Source organism: Chaetodon trifascialis, chromosome 17 (genome assembly GCF_039877785.1).
Source record: "Chaetodon trifascialis isolate fChaTrf1 chromosome 17, fChaTrf1.hap1, whole genome shotgun sequence".
NCBI lineage: Eukaryota > Metazoa > Chordata > Actinopteri > Chaetodontiformes > Chaetodontidae > Chaetodon > Chaetodon trifascialis.
The window spans coordinates 8,165,713-8,179,627 of NC_092072.1; the positions used below are offsets into that span (position 1 = coordinate 8,165,713).

At 43.4% G+C, this 13,915-nt stretch overlaps 1 protein-coding gene across 1 annotated transcript; it reads right to left on the reverse strand.

The window, feature by feature from the left end:
- Positions 1 to 1,211: 1,211 nt before the first annotated feature.
- Positions 1,212 to 13,582, reverse strand: cers2a (ceramide synthase 2a). The gene is made up of 11 exons (XM_070985170.1): positions 13,215 to 13,582; positions 8,080 to 8,253; positions 7,819 to 7,936; positions 7,480 to 7,598; positions 6,633 to 6,690; positions 6,409 to 6,459; positions 6,136 to 6,228; positions 5,221 to 5,349; positions 4,772 to 4,878; positions 3,654 to 3,807; positions 1,212 to 3,087 (listed from the first exon to the last, which is right to left on the reverse strand). The coding sequence occupies exons 2-11, from the start codon at positions 8,250 to 8,252 to the stop codon at positions 2,941 to 2,943; spliced, it is 1,149 nt and encodes a 382-aa protein (XP_070841271.1). The 5' UTR covers position 8,253; positions 13,215 to 13,582; the 3' UTR covers positions 1,212 to 2,940.
- Positions 13,583 to 13,915: the final 333 nt, after the last annotated feature.

The following is a 13,915-nucleotide window of genomic DNA, read 5'->3' on the forward strand; positions in this document are numbered from 1 at the left end:
TCTTCTGAAGGCGGATGAAAAAGAAGCCCACCCTGATCCACGTTCTCAAACTTCCCGACAGAATTACGACCAGCTCTCTCACTCCAACATTTTCAGTGTGCCAGCCTGGTGCTGCTCAGTGTGTCACCACCACACTGTGCCATCTGATATTGTAATGGCTCCACGGTGCCCTCAATTCTACTCCACACCAGTGGAACCAATCACTGATGGATAGTGCTCAGCCCAGACTGGATTTGCTCCAATTCAGCAGTGACACAATATCTGCAGGGCTGTGAATTATAGCCGTTATCATTAGGTTGTTTACACACACACACACACACACACACACACACACACACACACACACACACACACACACACACACACACACCGAATCACAAAGTTGTATTTGTCCTCAAAAATGTCAACCTTAGAGAGTTTGTGAATTAGGAAAGGTGATCTGTCCAGTAAAAGGAGTAAAACTATGAAAAAAACAGCTACTTTTAGTGTTTTTGTTACTTGTTGTTATTGATGAACACTTCCTGCAAACTAAATCTCTTGGAGGCTTATTGGACAAAGTGTCGTCTGCCCGCAGAAAACCGACTTCATCGCTGACTTTCTTCATTTTTACATCATGACTTTACCTTTTCCTGATTTAAGAGGATTATAGCGCAACAGTGATGTAATGACTAAAAGTGTTTTATGTGACTGTGAATTTAAATCTTTCATCTTTAAATATTTGAGGAGCCTGGGAAACTGTGAATTTGGACATTTTCACTTTTTATTTTAAAGGCTAAACAATCATTTCATTAAAAACTGAAGATGAGAACAGTCGCCAGCTGCAGCCCTCAGGGATTTCAAGTTGTTGACAAAGGTTGCATCTCCAAGGCAAGGCAATTCTTTTAATTTTTTTGAAAGCCTGCGAATAATTTTCTTGGTTAATGATTTGATTACAAAGCACATCCCAATGTCCTGAAGCCTCAGACGAAGTGCTTAAATTTGTCTGACCAAAAAACAAAAAAAAAAAACATACAAAGAAACCTTTCAGGTTAATTATCACACAACAAGAGATGCCAAAGCACAAAACACGTTCGGCTGAGAGTCTGGAGCTGCGCAACATTTGGCATTTCAGTTTGAAAAATGACTCAAAAGAGTTGGCGTTTACTTCCTGTCGAGTGCCACAGCGTGATTTCAGATTCTAATGGCAAAAAGAAAGCATGAAGGACACAGATTAGTTATCCACACTTGTCTTTATCATCATCGTCATTATGATTTTACATCTCAGCGACACATTACGCAGAATAAAAACGTTTTCTGTTGAAGCGAAGCTGCAGGTGATTGGTCGTCTTGAACCGAGGAACGTTAGAGGCCCGGAGCGTCACAGCGCGGGGACCGTTGGATGCGTTGGGGCACAAAAGGAGCAGAAATAAAGACGAAGGGACTGAAAGTACTTTTTTTCTTTTTTGACACTTAACACTTGATGAAATGATGAAGGCACTTGCAAATGACAAGGTAGTACAAAATGTAAACCATACTTTGGTGTTTCATTTTTACCTCTTTAGATTTCTTTACAGTCTTTTTCCTTTTTACAAAATAAACCAAAAACACTGACGAAGAGAAAGAACTCGGGGAGATAATACTTAAGATAAATATGAAACAAAATTTAAATCGTACTCCACACCTCTCGAAACTAAAAAGAAATCAGGTTTGAGATCAAATCAAACACTATTACTAAGCCTGTTTAATAGATATTTAGTCAATGCTGATCCATAAAAGAAACCATAAAGTGCATCTTTGGATGGATGGATGGATGGATGGATGGATGGATGGATGGATGGATGGATGGATGGATGGATGGATGGATGGATGGAGGGGAAGAAACAACACTGAATGGAAATGCTATCGACTCGTCCAGCCCATGAAGAATTCAGACACAGTTGCTGATTGGTTTGGGTTCCACTCAAACAAATTGCTCCCAAATTTAAACCGTCGACCGGACTGAAAACAAATAAAACATAAAGAAAAATAAAATCACATAACTAAAAAGAGATTAAACATAAACAAAACAAACATTTAAAACGATCTTGTGCGTTCTACTTCCCAAAAGGCAAAAGCATTTCAGACAAACTTCCACAAAAGGCACATTTCAACACACATGGCAGATGTCGCACCTTCTCGCACTCTCGCAGAACGTTAAAAAACATTATTTATCTCCAATTACTTTTTTTTAAATGACACTTGAACGAATGTATTTTAGCAAAAACCATTGGCAAGAACCAAAGCGACAAAACGGCAGCTGGCAACTAACTTGCACATATTCATTAGTAATTGATGCTCTGGACTTCAGCAAATAGACTTAAATCAGGTTATGGTCCATAGAAAGACGAGAGCATTCACCTCAATGCTCCTCCCTATGTCGCTGACTTCCCCGTGGTTATTTAGAGCAAAAATCATTGCGCTTGAAGGGCAGTAATGGGTTTTAACTGACTGTGCAGGAAGGGAATGCCCGTCCTCACCACAGCGTCTCTTTAAAGCACTTCTGGTACCAGAACATAAAGCTACAAGCAGGCAAATTCGGCATGTGGCGACTTGGTCAACAGCACAAAATCTTGGCGACTAGCAAAACAGACAAGATGGTGAGAGAAGGTGTGTGTAACAAGAAAACCACTCTGCTTATACGCTAAGCAGATCACTGCTGTTCTTCATCGCGGCCCTCTTCTCTCCATTTTATTGAAAGTAATCCACAGAGGAGTGGAAACTGATCCACACTGGACTGCTGGGGCTTCAGAAAGGAGGTTATAGAAACGTGTGTGTGTGTGTGTGTGTGTGTGTGTGTGTGTGCGTGTGAACATTTGTGTGTGCGCTGCCTGCTGCCCCTTTCAATACGCCACGTTCCCGTTCTTTGGCTTTGAGGTGAGGGAGGCTCCTCACGTAGCCTCATCTCCGGCGCTCGCAGTCCCGTCAGTCCGCTTTGCTGTGGTTGTTGTTGAGGCGAGCGTGGCCATTCTGCACGTGGCCGTTTTTAGACTTTTCCCTCTGCTCGCGGTCATCGCCTTCATCTTCCGACTCGGTCTCCTCTTTGTCGCTCCGCTCGTCCTCCACAATGTCCTGTCAGATTTGAAAAAAATGTCGTGGTTTGAGGGGAAAGCTTTTTCTGTGCATTTCAGTCTTTTACACACACACAAACGCAGCTTTAGGAGCTTTTGGAAAACACTTTTCAAGGTATAAATACTGACGTGTAGGCAGGGAAAAGTGTGTTTTTAGCTCGCTGTTATCTCTTTTGTTTGCACGAGGAGATTTTGTGCAACAGCAGACGTGGTCAAAAGAGTGCTGGTGTTAACCTTGCTAACAGGACTTTTTCCATGTTTTCACATAAATGTTCAGTTACTCTTCAACTATTCTGAGGAACAGAGGCCTCAGAACGCAGTATGGAGGTCACCGCAGTTTTGGACGAGACCTGGTCTGACCTGCAGTACCAGTAATATCTTTTTTTTTTTTCCCAGGCTTCTGATTGGTCAACATGGCTTTAAGGTTAGGTCAGGGTAGTATCACCACCTCTTGATAGTGCTTCAGTTGTGTTTTTGTGCTTTCATATGGACGCTAAAGGAGGAAAAACCCTGTTTTACAAAATACCCATGCGCACGTGGAACAAGCATAAATTTGGCGGTTCTTACGTTGCCTGGCAGGAATTTGACGACCATGCGCAAGATGAGCCAGGTCCAGAAGATGTGCAGAGTCTGCAGCACACACATCAGCCCGTTGAAGAAGTAATAGCCGAAGAAGGTGGGGTAGAGGCTGAGGGGGTACACCATCGTCGTGTGTATGATCCTGGACGAGAGGACAAAGGCAGAACAGAGAGTCCAGTCAGAGCCACCTACAGTCGCCATCAAAAGCCCATTGAGAGGGGCCAGGACTGTACACAGTGTGTCTGTTGTTACATTTCCGCTGCATTGTTGCTCAAGTTTGAAGCAAAAGCAGGATAAAAAAAACACGATATATCTGCAAAATCAGTCAGTGTGTGTTTCCATATGTTCATACATTCAGGAAGACAATCTGCATAATTACAATCCAGCAAAAAACTCTGACACATGATGACATTTCATGGCGGCTTCCCGCTTCAAATGTCATTTTTGTTTTCTTAATGAACAACATGTACACAGCTGCAACCATGGAATGATGGTATGAACACCCCCACGCACATTATTCTCAGTTTTCGGGGAGTGGAGGCACGTTACAGTGAGTGGCAGCATAACATGAAATGTTATCTATGGTAGTGAAGTTGCAATATAAAGTATGAAGCGCTAAAAAGGATGATTCTGGGATTATCCTTTATTTTTCTTTCCAACAAATCCTGTGAAAAGTCCAAAACCATCGACATGTTAGTCGATTGCTCAATGCTCTCCGAATTTCCTACATGTCTATGGCTCACAGCTCCAAGCCCAGTTTATTTTTTATGTCGCTGAACCAACTTTTTAAAGCAGCTGGGCACTGTAGTTTGTAGGAAACATTTGTTTGTATTTGTTCGGGACTATTTTCAGCAGCGGATTGATACCCATTTGATCCGATAGTGAGGACAGTGTATGAGGGACTGACTCATAATTCGCCACAGAACCCAAGATGATCATAATGAAGCTCTATGGCACATAGAAATAAGCTATATGAGACTCTGGGTAACACGGACAACACGTGTTCATGGCTGTCGCGGTGCAGAGGCATAAAAAAGCTGATAAATATATGGAAGCCTTGTAGCAAGCCAGAAAGTTCCAGGTAAATCATGTTGCATCATTTTTACCAGAAAGGGAGGATAACGAGGCGGGTGACGATGAAAACCGCAGCGAACACGGTGAAGATGAAGTTGCAGGTTTTCCTCCAGCCGGCGTAGTTGAACATTTTGGCTGACTGGAACGAAAGACAGGAGAGATCAGAGTGGAACCTTTTCATGGGTTCTCCTCTAGAGGGCACACAGCGACACTGTGTGAGGCGTGCTGTGATCTGGCCTGAACATCATGAAGCTGTTCAGTAACGCTAAATGTTGAGAGGACAGGGGGGACAGCATTTGTTGCTTTCATGGTGTATACAGCTGTGATTGTGATGCGCTGTTGTGCAGTTAATAGAGAACAAAATGCGTAACAACCTGAAACCTAAATGAATATGTTTGATAATGTTAAATAAAAACACATTTCAACCAATTTTCTTATTACTGAAACACCCCTTTGTTGTCGTTTCGGCATGTTTTCATACCTCCATGAAATAGTCGGCGGCATCATGCACCAACATGATCAAAGTCCCTCCCCGGATGTAGTTGACCAGCCAGGAGAAGCTGATAAGGACAATGGTGGCTACATGGTGAATTATCTGCTCCTTGAAATCCTGCGGGGGAGAAACAAGAGAGCGAGTGTAAAAACAGAATCCAACACCGTCTGGTCACTTATTGATCAAGCCGTAAAGATTAGTCACTAATCAACGGTGTGCATCTAATTGATGTGGGTTTTACAAATGATTAACTCTCCACGCAGAGCAGATTATATGGCTTTATGGCTATAAAAAGCAACCAAATCCATATACAGTAGTTTTAAGAAAAGGGAACTTAAGAAGCGGTTGCTAAATAATTCCTCACATTGGAGGCGGATTTCAACACTGAACTGTTGTTTTTGCTGTAGGAGATTTAGTTCCTCGCATCTGTGGAGCTGGAGTTATAAAACAAGAGCTGGCACCGGGGCCTCGCAAATTATGCTGACGGGCCTGAAGGTCTGCCATCTTTCACAATGACATTTGGACCAGTGGACGACACGGTCAGTCCGTCTGTCCACAGTGTGACTTTGGTCACACATTAACTCACAACATGCAACATCCCTGACCAGACAGTCAGTTTACTTTCACTCGCTCAGACTTAACCAATCTGACAAAGTGGACGAGACGAGGCGAGCTGAACTGGACATTCTCTTTAATGGTACTGTGAATGCTGACAGCTCCACTCAATACAATGCATAAAGTCAGGACATCTCAATGAGAAATCAATATCCAAACCTCAAAATACACTGCCAACACAACAGATCAGTCTCATTATTCTGTGCACTCAGTGAGTGATGGAAGGTTTCTGAGGGGTTTTACATTACAGAGCTTCCAAAGATTAGCAGACAGCTCTGGATCACTTACCTTACGTTTGACATCCGATGCTACGCTAAAAAGCAGTGAGACATAGAAGCCTAATTCGATCATGTAGTACCAGTACTGTGAAGGCAACAGCGGCTGGAAGAAAAGAGAAAGAAGAAGCTGTCAGAGGAACACGCCGCCAATGATTTGAGACATTAGTGAGTTGGGAAATTTGCTCATCAAATCACAGTTTGTTCACTTATATATAAATGTGTTTAAACTTTTACAGAATATGAAAATATTTTTGGTTTAAAGCAGGTTATAGCGCTGACTCACCATTTTTGGGAAGCCATCCCACATCCGCCTCATGTCATAGAACCACGGTTTCTGAGGTGAGACAGATACTCATATTAATGAGTGTCCAACACAACGCCACAAGCAACCTCACGCGCAAACACCAAACAGATTAAAAAAAACAAAAAAAAAAAACATTTATGTGGCATCCAACTGTGTGTGTCCATGAAAGTCACAATGTTAACATTCAGTTGCACAGTACTCACGTCGACAAGGACTGCCAGGCCAGCAAAGAAAGCAAGAAGGTAAAAGGTAAATCTCCAACTGCAAGAGAATGCACAGCGTTCATTTCAGACAGCCACAAAAACAACATCCCTCCCGTCTGTGCACAGACTCGAACAATGGCTCAAAGCTTTGGGGTTTAAGATGTGAAAGAGGAAAAAACAACAAGGCAAGGTCCAACTGTGCTTGTGTTGCCGCTGGATAGCCCATTGTGTTTACTTTTTAGAACGCTTTCTGGAGCCATGACTTCTAAATCAGAAGGAAAAGATGAGCAGACTGACTGATGGGAAACACCTGGATTACTTTCATGTGCTTTTGGTTTTGCAGCATTTTTCTGCTGAAACGTACAGTATGTGTCCTCCTATCACGAGGACTGTTTTGCAACAGCATTTGTGGAATGCTTTGTGGGTGTATCAGAGATGGAAAGGCAAGAGAGCGATGATGAAACGGCCATCAGTGCACACAGTAAACACAGTATTTTTGAATCACTTTGTGATGTTCTGTCCCCGCAACTAGAAGGAAAGCTTCACATCAGCACACTCAATGCTGCTACAAGCATTCTATTCTGGTCTTTTTTTACATGTTAAATTATGCTGTACTTCACAAGAAATAAGCAAAACTTAGAGCAAAGTCTGAGAAAATATATACGATAACTGGCTCGTGATTTCCGAAATCGAACTTGCGAGCTCTTGTAGGTTTCTATCACCACCCGGTGTGAGAGAAAGCATCTTTATATCTACTTTCTGATTCAAAGCAGGCTAAAACAGACAGGTCAGCATGAAAGATGGAACACGGGTCGAACTGGAGGTCTGGCTGAAGACGTTTAGCTACCTTGCTTCCTTAAACTTTTTGAGCTTGCTGGGCCGGCCCTGGTTTCTCCGCTGCCTGAACCACCTCTGGACCTGTCGCACTGAACAGTCCGTCTGTTTACTTAAACTCTCCACGGAGCTCTGACAACGAAAGCAGGACAGGGAAAGAAGAGTCAGTGCTGTCTTTAATGTTTGGAGACACAAAAAGATGGTAGTGGACGGGTCACGTAAGACTTTGTGATACTACACCTCAAATGCCAGCATCTGCGAATTCTGTGATTAGGTTCGAGTTGCGCTATTGCCAAAGACACAAAATATGTACGAAGCCGTGCTCATTTCCTGAAGTATGCAGGATGATTACCTGTGTGGGATGCTTTGATGTGCTGCAGAAATAGGCCTCCAGGACGGGATTTGGGGGAGCACAAACACGCTTCTTGTCACTCACTCCCAGCAGGGAGGCAAGAGGACTCGCTACTGCCCTAGAAAGAGGAAAACACAGCGGGGGGGAATATTGTTGACGTGTCATCTCATATTTGTCAGAAAGAAGCATGCAAATCAGACAGGTAGAGAGGTGGATTAACGGGCAAATGGCACTGTGATAAGACCGCTGGAGATGACTCACCTCTCAAACACCTGCCTGATGACCAGGAAGCAGAGAGCGATGGGAAGAGCTGCCCAGAGGTCCTGCGGTTTAGGGAAGACGGTGTCACCATCGTCCTTCAGGTCAGCCCAGCCGTGGCCTTCAGGAAACCAAATCCAGTCCGCCCATATCAGCTCATTCAGCCGGGACAGCATCCTAAAGGTGAAACACAGACAGAAAAGGATTTGTGGAGGGAAATGAAGAGGTATTAGAAAGAGGGTTTTGTCTGCTGGCTGATCTCCGTTCAGGTTTTCCATTAGATAAATTTAGCAACTCGCTCAGCGGTGACAATATCCTGACGGCCAAGAGAGGAAGCAGCGAGGGCTGAGAGGAATGAGTATTGATTGGTGGTGATTAATCTCACTGGGCATCTGCAACAGGCACCGAATCTGGGCACTTCTTGTTCCAGATGACGGGGAATGACGAAGGAGGATTTTGTTATGCTGCGCACAATACAATCAGAAAACCAAGAGGAATTCATTCAGTGCTCTCACCCGGACTTCGGTTTGGCATTTATTTCCATTCCTTGAAACTATTCCTGCAGCTGGATGACATATTGACTTAGACACGTGTCGGAAATGAGTCCCGCGTTCATTCATTCTCCACTGCCCGCACAATGGCCGCTCAATAGTTTACTCGATACTGAGCAGTAAACTGAGAATTTGGATGTTCGGTAATTCAACTGCATTGTGGGATTGTTAACAGAAAGTGGTGCATATGCCATGAAAATGCTGTTTCCATTGGGAACTGTACAGTGGATACACTTTCACTCTTCAGACACTCAAACAAAGCGGCCGACAGTCAATATAAGGCAGTGAATAGTTAATAGGGAGTGGCTTTGGACAAACCCATGGTTTAAAAAATGCGTCACATGTCCAACAGCTGCCATGTTGGGCATCACCGATAGGCTGACAGAAGGGCCTTATGAGAAGATTAACAGAGCTTTGGAGAAAAAACTGTTGTATAACCAACAAAACCTCTGTTGTAATGATGTGTTTTCTGTGATTTAATAGTTTCTCATTTATTTCTAACACAGTCTGCTTCTGAATAAGGGCAAAGGACGGAAGGGCAATTAACATACCACGAGCTGACAATGATAATCTTTTGAGAAATATGACTTCCTCATTGTTAATAATTTTCCTTAAGACCTCTATAAAAAGATCAGGACTAAACAGCTACAAGGAAATGTCTTCCTGGGAACAACTGTGCTGTATTACCTCATAGATATTCAATATTCACATATTATATACTTTAATCTTGATGTTAACTAAAGAAGGTAAGGTAAGCTTGTCTGTATAGAGCCTTTGAAAAGTGCTCCACATAAGGCAATAAAAAAGACATTAAGATGAGATGTAAAAGAAACATGAAGCTTTAAAAGACGAGGAAAAGGCGTATGAGTAGGATTGAAAATGAAAAAATTATGTTCAAATTGAGAAAAACAGAAGAGTGAAAATCACAGCGCAGTGCAATAAATAGCCCAGAATCTTATTTAATAGTAGGCAGCAGTATGCATCGAAGTTTTAAGTCATGATTTAACAGTAATGAGAGTTGGAGCAGACCTCAAGTTAACTGGAAGTCTGTTCCAGACATGTGGCGTGAAGACTGAGTGCTGCTTCTGGATATGGTTTCGTCTCTGGGTGGACTGCCCCAAACGGCCTGAGACGATTTGTTACATAGCAGCAGATTAGAGATTTATTTTGGCCCCAAACCACAGAGCGCTTTATGAGCCAATAGCAGTATATTAAAATCAGATTTTTCACACACAGGAAGCCAGTACACAACCAGTGCAGCCTGACAACGGGATGATGTGAGCCATTGACTTGGCCTGTCTGACTGACTGGTTGACAAGTTGTGCTGAGACACAAGTCTTTGAATTCTTGCTATTTTCTCCCACCAAACTAGCCGGAAGTGGCTCTAAGGACAGCAAAGGCTAATATCTCAACATCTTCGTGACCGATTGGCACAAAAACTTCATACAGGCATTCATGGCGCCCAGTGGGACGAATTCAACCAACGTTTGTCCTCTAGCACCACCGCGAGGTTGACATTTCTGTTCTCCGTTGAAATATTGCAACAATTACTGCCAGGATATTTAGCACAGACAGTCACGGTCCCCAAAGGATTCACTGTAATCTCTTCTTTGATCCCCTGCCCTTTCATCCAGCACTATCATACCTGCAAAATTAATGACATTCCCTGCTCCACTTCGGATTTAGTGCTAATTATCAAATTTTATCATTTAGCTCAAGCACAGCCTCATAGGGCTGTCAGCATGGCTGTAGACTCTTTAGGCTTGTTACGGTGATAAGTTGACTCTGATATTTAAATGGTCCTCATGTGGAGGACATAACTATGGCGAGATTTCTGGCTCGGTTTGTGGTCTTTAACAATGGTTGAGCCCTGACTACTGAACAGGATATTCTTACTGCTTTGTTATTAGAGTGCAGAGACAGCAACAAGATCTGCAGTCAAAAGACCTTGGGATGACTTCAGTGCTGCTGTAATTCTTGTCAAGTATAATATAACACTCAGTCACCTGCAGCCCTTCACAGTGTCTGACTTTGACCATCATATTATCTTTACTGCTGCACCTTGCTTGTGTTAAAGTATGAGCATCATTCTGAGGCAAATCATTTAAGAGGGAAATTCAGGTTGTCACACATCACCTGACAGACCTGTTAACGAGAAGCATACACGTGGACTTTAACCCATTACAGGCTTACTATGAATGCCAGTAACTCATGCAGGCTGCCTTTGTTAGCAGAGGGTTTCACTTCAACAGGACCTCTGTTGTGGCTTCACAGACAAAAATGCCTCACCTTGAAACAACAATGGAGAAAAGTCAACTCTCCTGTCTTCTTAAGTTAAACAGTGTGCGGATATCAGAGGAAAATAGTCAGTGAGATAAAATCGTCTTTGTCACCCAGTGGCCACCATGGTGCTCAGCTGACCGCAGGTCAGAAGTCTTTAAACTGCTCTGACGGAGAACAGAGGATGGGTTTGCCGTGGATTGTGTTAAAACATGTCAATGAGTGCACACTTTACATTCAGCCCTAGAGTGAATTACGGGATTTGAGTAAACACCCAGCAGGTTGTTCTGTCTAACTGGGGGAACTGGAAATCAAGCTTGGGGCTGCAAAAGCTCCCATTTCTCAAATGCAAAGTACAAATTTGTTTTCGGTATCTGATCTGTGGCAGCAGATGAAGATACATTCCCCACACCAGCAACATGAAAAGCAACCAGAAGGAAAGAGTGCACGGGCAATGCACAGCAAATACCCTGGTGTCCCGCGATGTTCATGTGTGACAGATAAGTTCAACAGTGTGGCATCAGCTCCTGCTCGTCTATGATTTCCTCAACAGTTTACTCATTGGAGGAGATCAGTCGTTGGCAGAACACGTCAGGCAGCAGCAGTTCAGCATGTGCTTCAGCTGTAAGCCAAAGTAAACTTGAATTTTACTTTGTTAGCCAAGCTACATTGATGAATCATTCAGTATGAAGTGGAGCAAACCAGTACGACCAGTAGTCTAATGTACACAGTTTATCTTAGACCTGAGTTTTTTAATTTAACACATTTTTGGATTACGAACAAAAACACATTTTGGATTCTAATTCTGCTTGGAAAAAAAACAGCAGGCATGTGCCAACTGTATTCATGAATATAATCTTGAAGATGTTTTCTGCATTAATTGCATTGTTGTGTTATCCTCCATCCCTTCTTATTTTGGCTGACATTTACTCTGGCATCGCTGTATCATTTAATCCAGTATCATCAGCCTCCACTCAGCCAGTGTTTGCACATTTCCAACTTCAGGGTGGCTTTTGGAAAGACTAAAGTGCACTGTGGCCACTCTGGCACCCGTCTGGTTTACTGTCCGGGAACAGCAGTGGTGTTTTTGGAAAAGTGCCCAGAAGAGTGACTTCAGCTTCACTTTTCATTTTAATTCACATTTCGCTCCACAATGCTCGGCAACATTAAGTATGGCCCATTAAGTAAAAGACTGTTACTCTCAGCCCATCCTTGAGTACAACTGTTTGCTGTCTGCAATGTAATACTGCACCATAAAGTTGCAGGACTCACAAGAGACAGATTAAAAAAAAAAAAGAATGGTCAATATTTTTGTGTAGCAGAGGCAGAGATATCCTGAATTTTCATCCTTAGTATGAGTCAAACTCCAAAGCTATTTGGCAATTTTTGTTGTGCAGACTGTAATATCTTTGGAGCCCTGAGGTTGAGATATGTAAATAAGATGGACTTAAACCTCATATAGGACACATATGAATGACATATCTTCTATCTATAATACTGTCAGGCAGTGGACGTTCCCAAATCTCACATAAAGCTGGAGCTCGTTGTCCAATTTCAACTCGATTTTTGCCGTTTGTGTCAGTCGCCGCTGTCTACGCCGTTTGCGTAAACTTGTGCAGGGAGTGGCTGAGTGCATGGCGCAAGCGGGGAGTCTCCCGGACATAGCGGAACAGAGAGCTTGACTCAGTGAGATGGAGCCTTGAGAAAGTTTCCCCAAAACCAACCGAGCAAACTTGTGCTATGTGTTTCTAGCAAACGGCCACGTGTACTTCTGATATTAAAATCATTCATGTAATAAAAGAAAACAGGGCGACATCGGCGACATCTCCACTTTACGTCAGAAAACTTTCTTTACGCATTCACAATTTGGAGCACAAGCGATTAAAAAACGGCCGTTCATCGCTTGGAAACTACTTCTGTATTTCCTGTGAGGCGGCCGTTTTGTTTTATTAATCTTCAAAGTTTTCATGACCTTCTCTTATCGCGGTGTTCCTAAACAAATACCACCGACTTCAGGACAAGTGAAGGCCTGTTAGCTAGCTAAAGTCAACGTTGACGTCCCTTTAACGTCTTTCAACGGCTGAATCCGAGCGGTCGTCGGTTATAAAGCGTGTCAGCAAAGTTTGAGGAGAACCCCCCTCCCCCGGCCCGGTTAAAACTTCACATAAGTCTTCCCGGGAGGATGACTCCGATTTCTGTCTAAAAATAGCAGCCCAAGGTGTGTACCGGAGAAGTCTGCGGAGGAGCTTTTACTGTCTCCGCTGACACGAAGGCATCGTCCATCACGTAACGGTGCAGCCAACTTACCTCTCTTCACGGTACGCGGGCAGGTAACGTAGTCTCAAAATGTACGGCGGCCCTGCTGCTGCTCTTCCTCAGTTCCTGCTGAAGCTGGGGGGATTTCATGTAGTTCTCGCACTCGAAGACACTCCAACTTGTTGATCGTTCAATGAGCAGCAGACCGCCTTTTTCTTCTTTAACCTCAGCTTCGCCGCATTCTCGGGAGAAAAAAAAACTGGCTCACTTTCTCCTCTGAACTCTGCCCCGTAGCTGGCTCCGAGAGGGCAAAAATAATGTTTATTTTTTTCACTTTTCCGTCTGTTCAAGGCAGCCTAATCGAAACGGGCCTCGGCTTGCTGTCGTTGAGCCGGGTTGTTCAATTGGTGGAATATAGTGGATATTATGGTAGTGTGTCAGAACTGAACCGGGGCGGGGAGCAGGCTATTTAAAGTGACGTTAGCCTCCGCTCTGTATGACGGGTGGTTAGTGCCACAAGAGGGAGTCCAACACCGGATGGAGTTAGGTTTAGGCACCAAAACTACTTGTTACCTGTTGGTTTGGGTTACAGTAGACCATTTCACAAGGCTAACCACGTGCCTGTTTTTCCAGTCTTTTTCCAGATGTCTCAAAGCTTTGGCGTCACAGCCATGTGAGATTGGTCAGTTGCATTGATGATTCTGGAGCAACATACATACATTTTTAACTGTGTATATGTCATTAAGGATTAG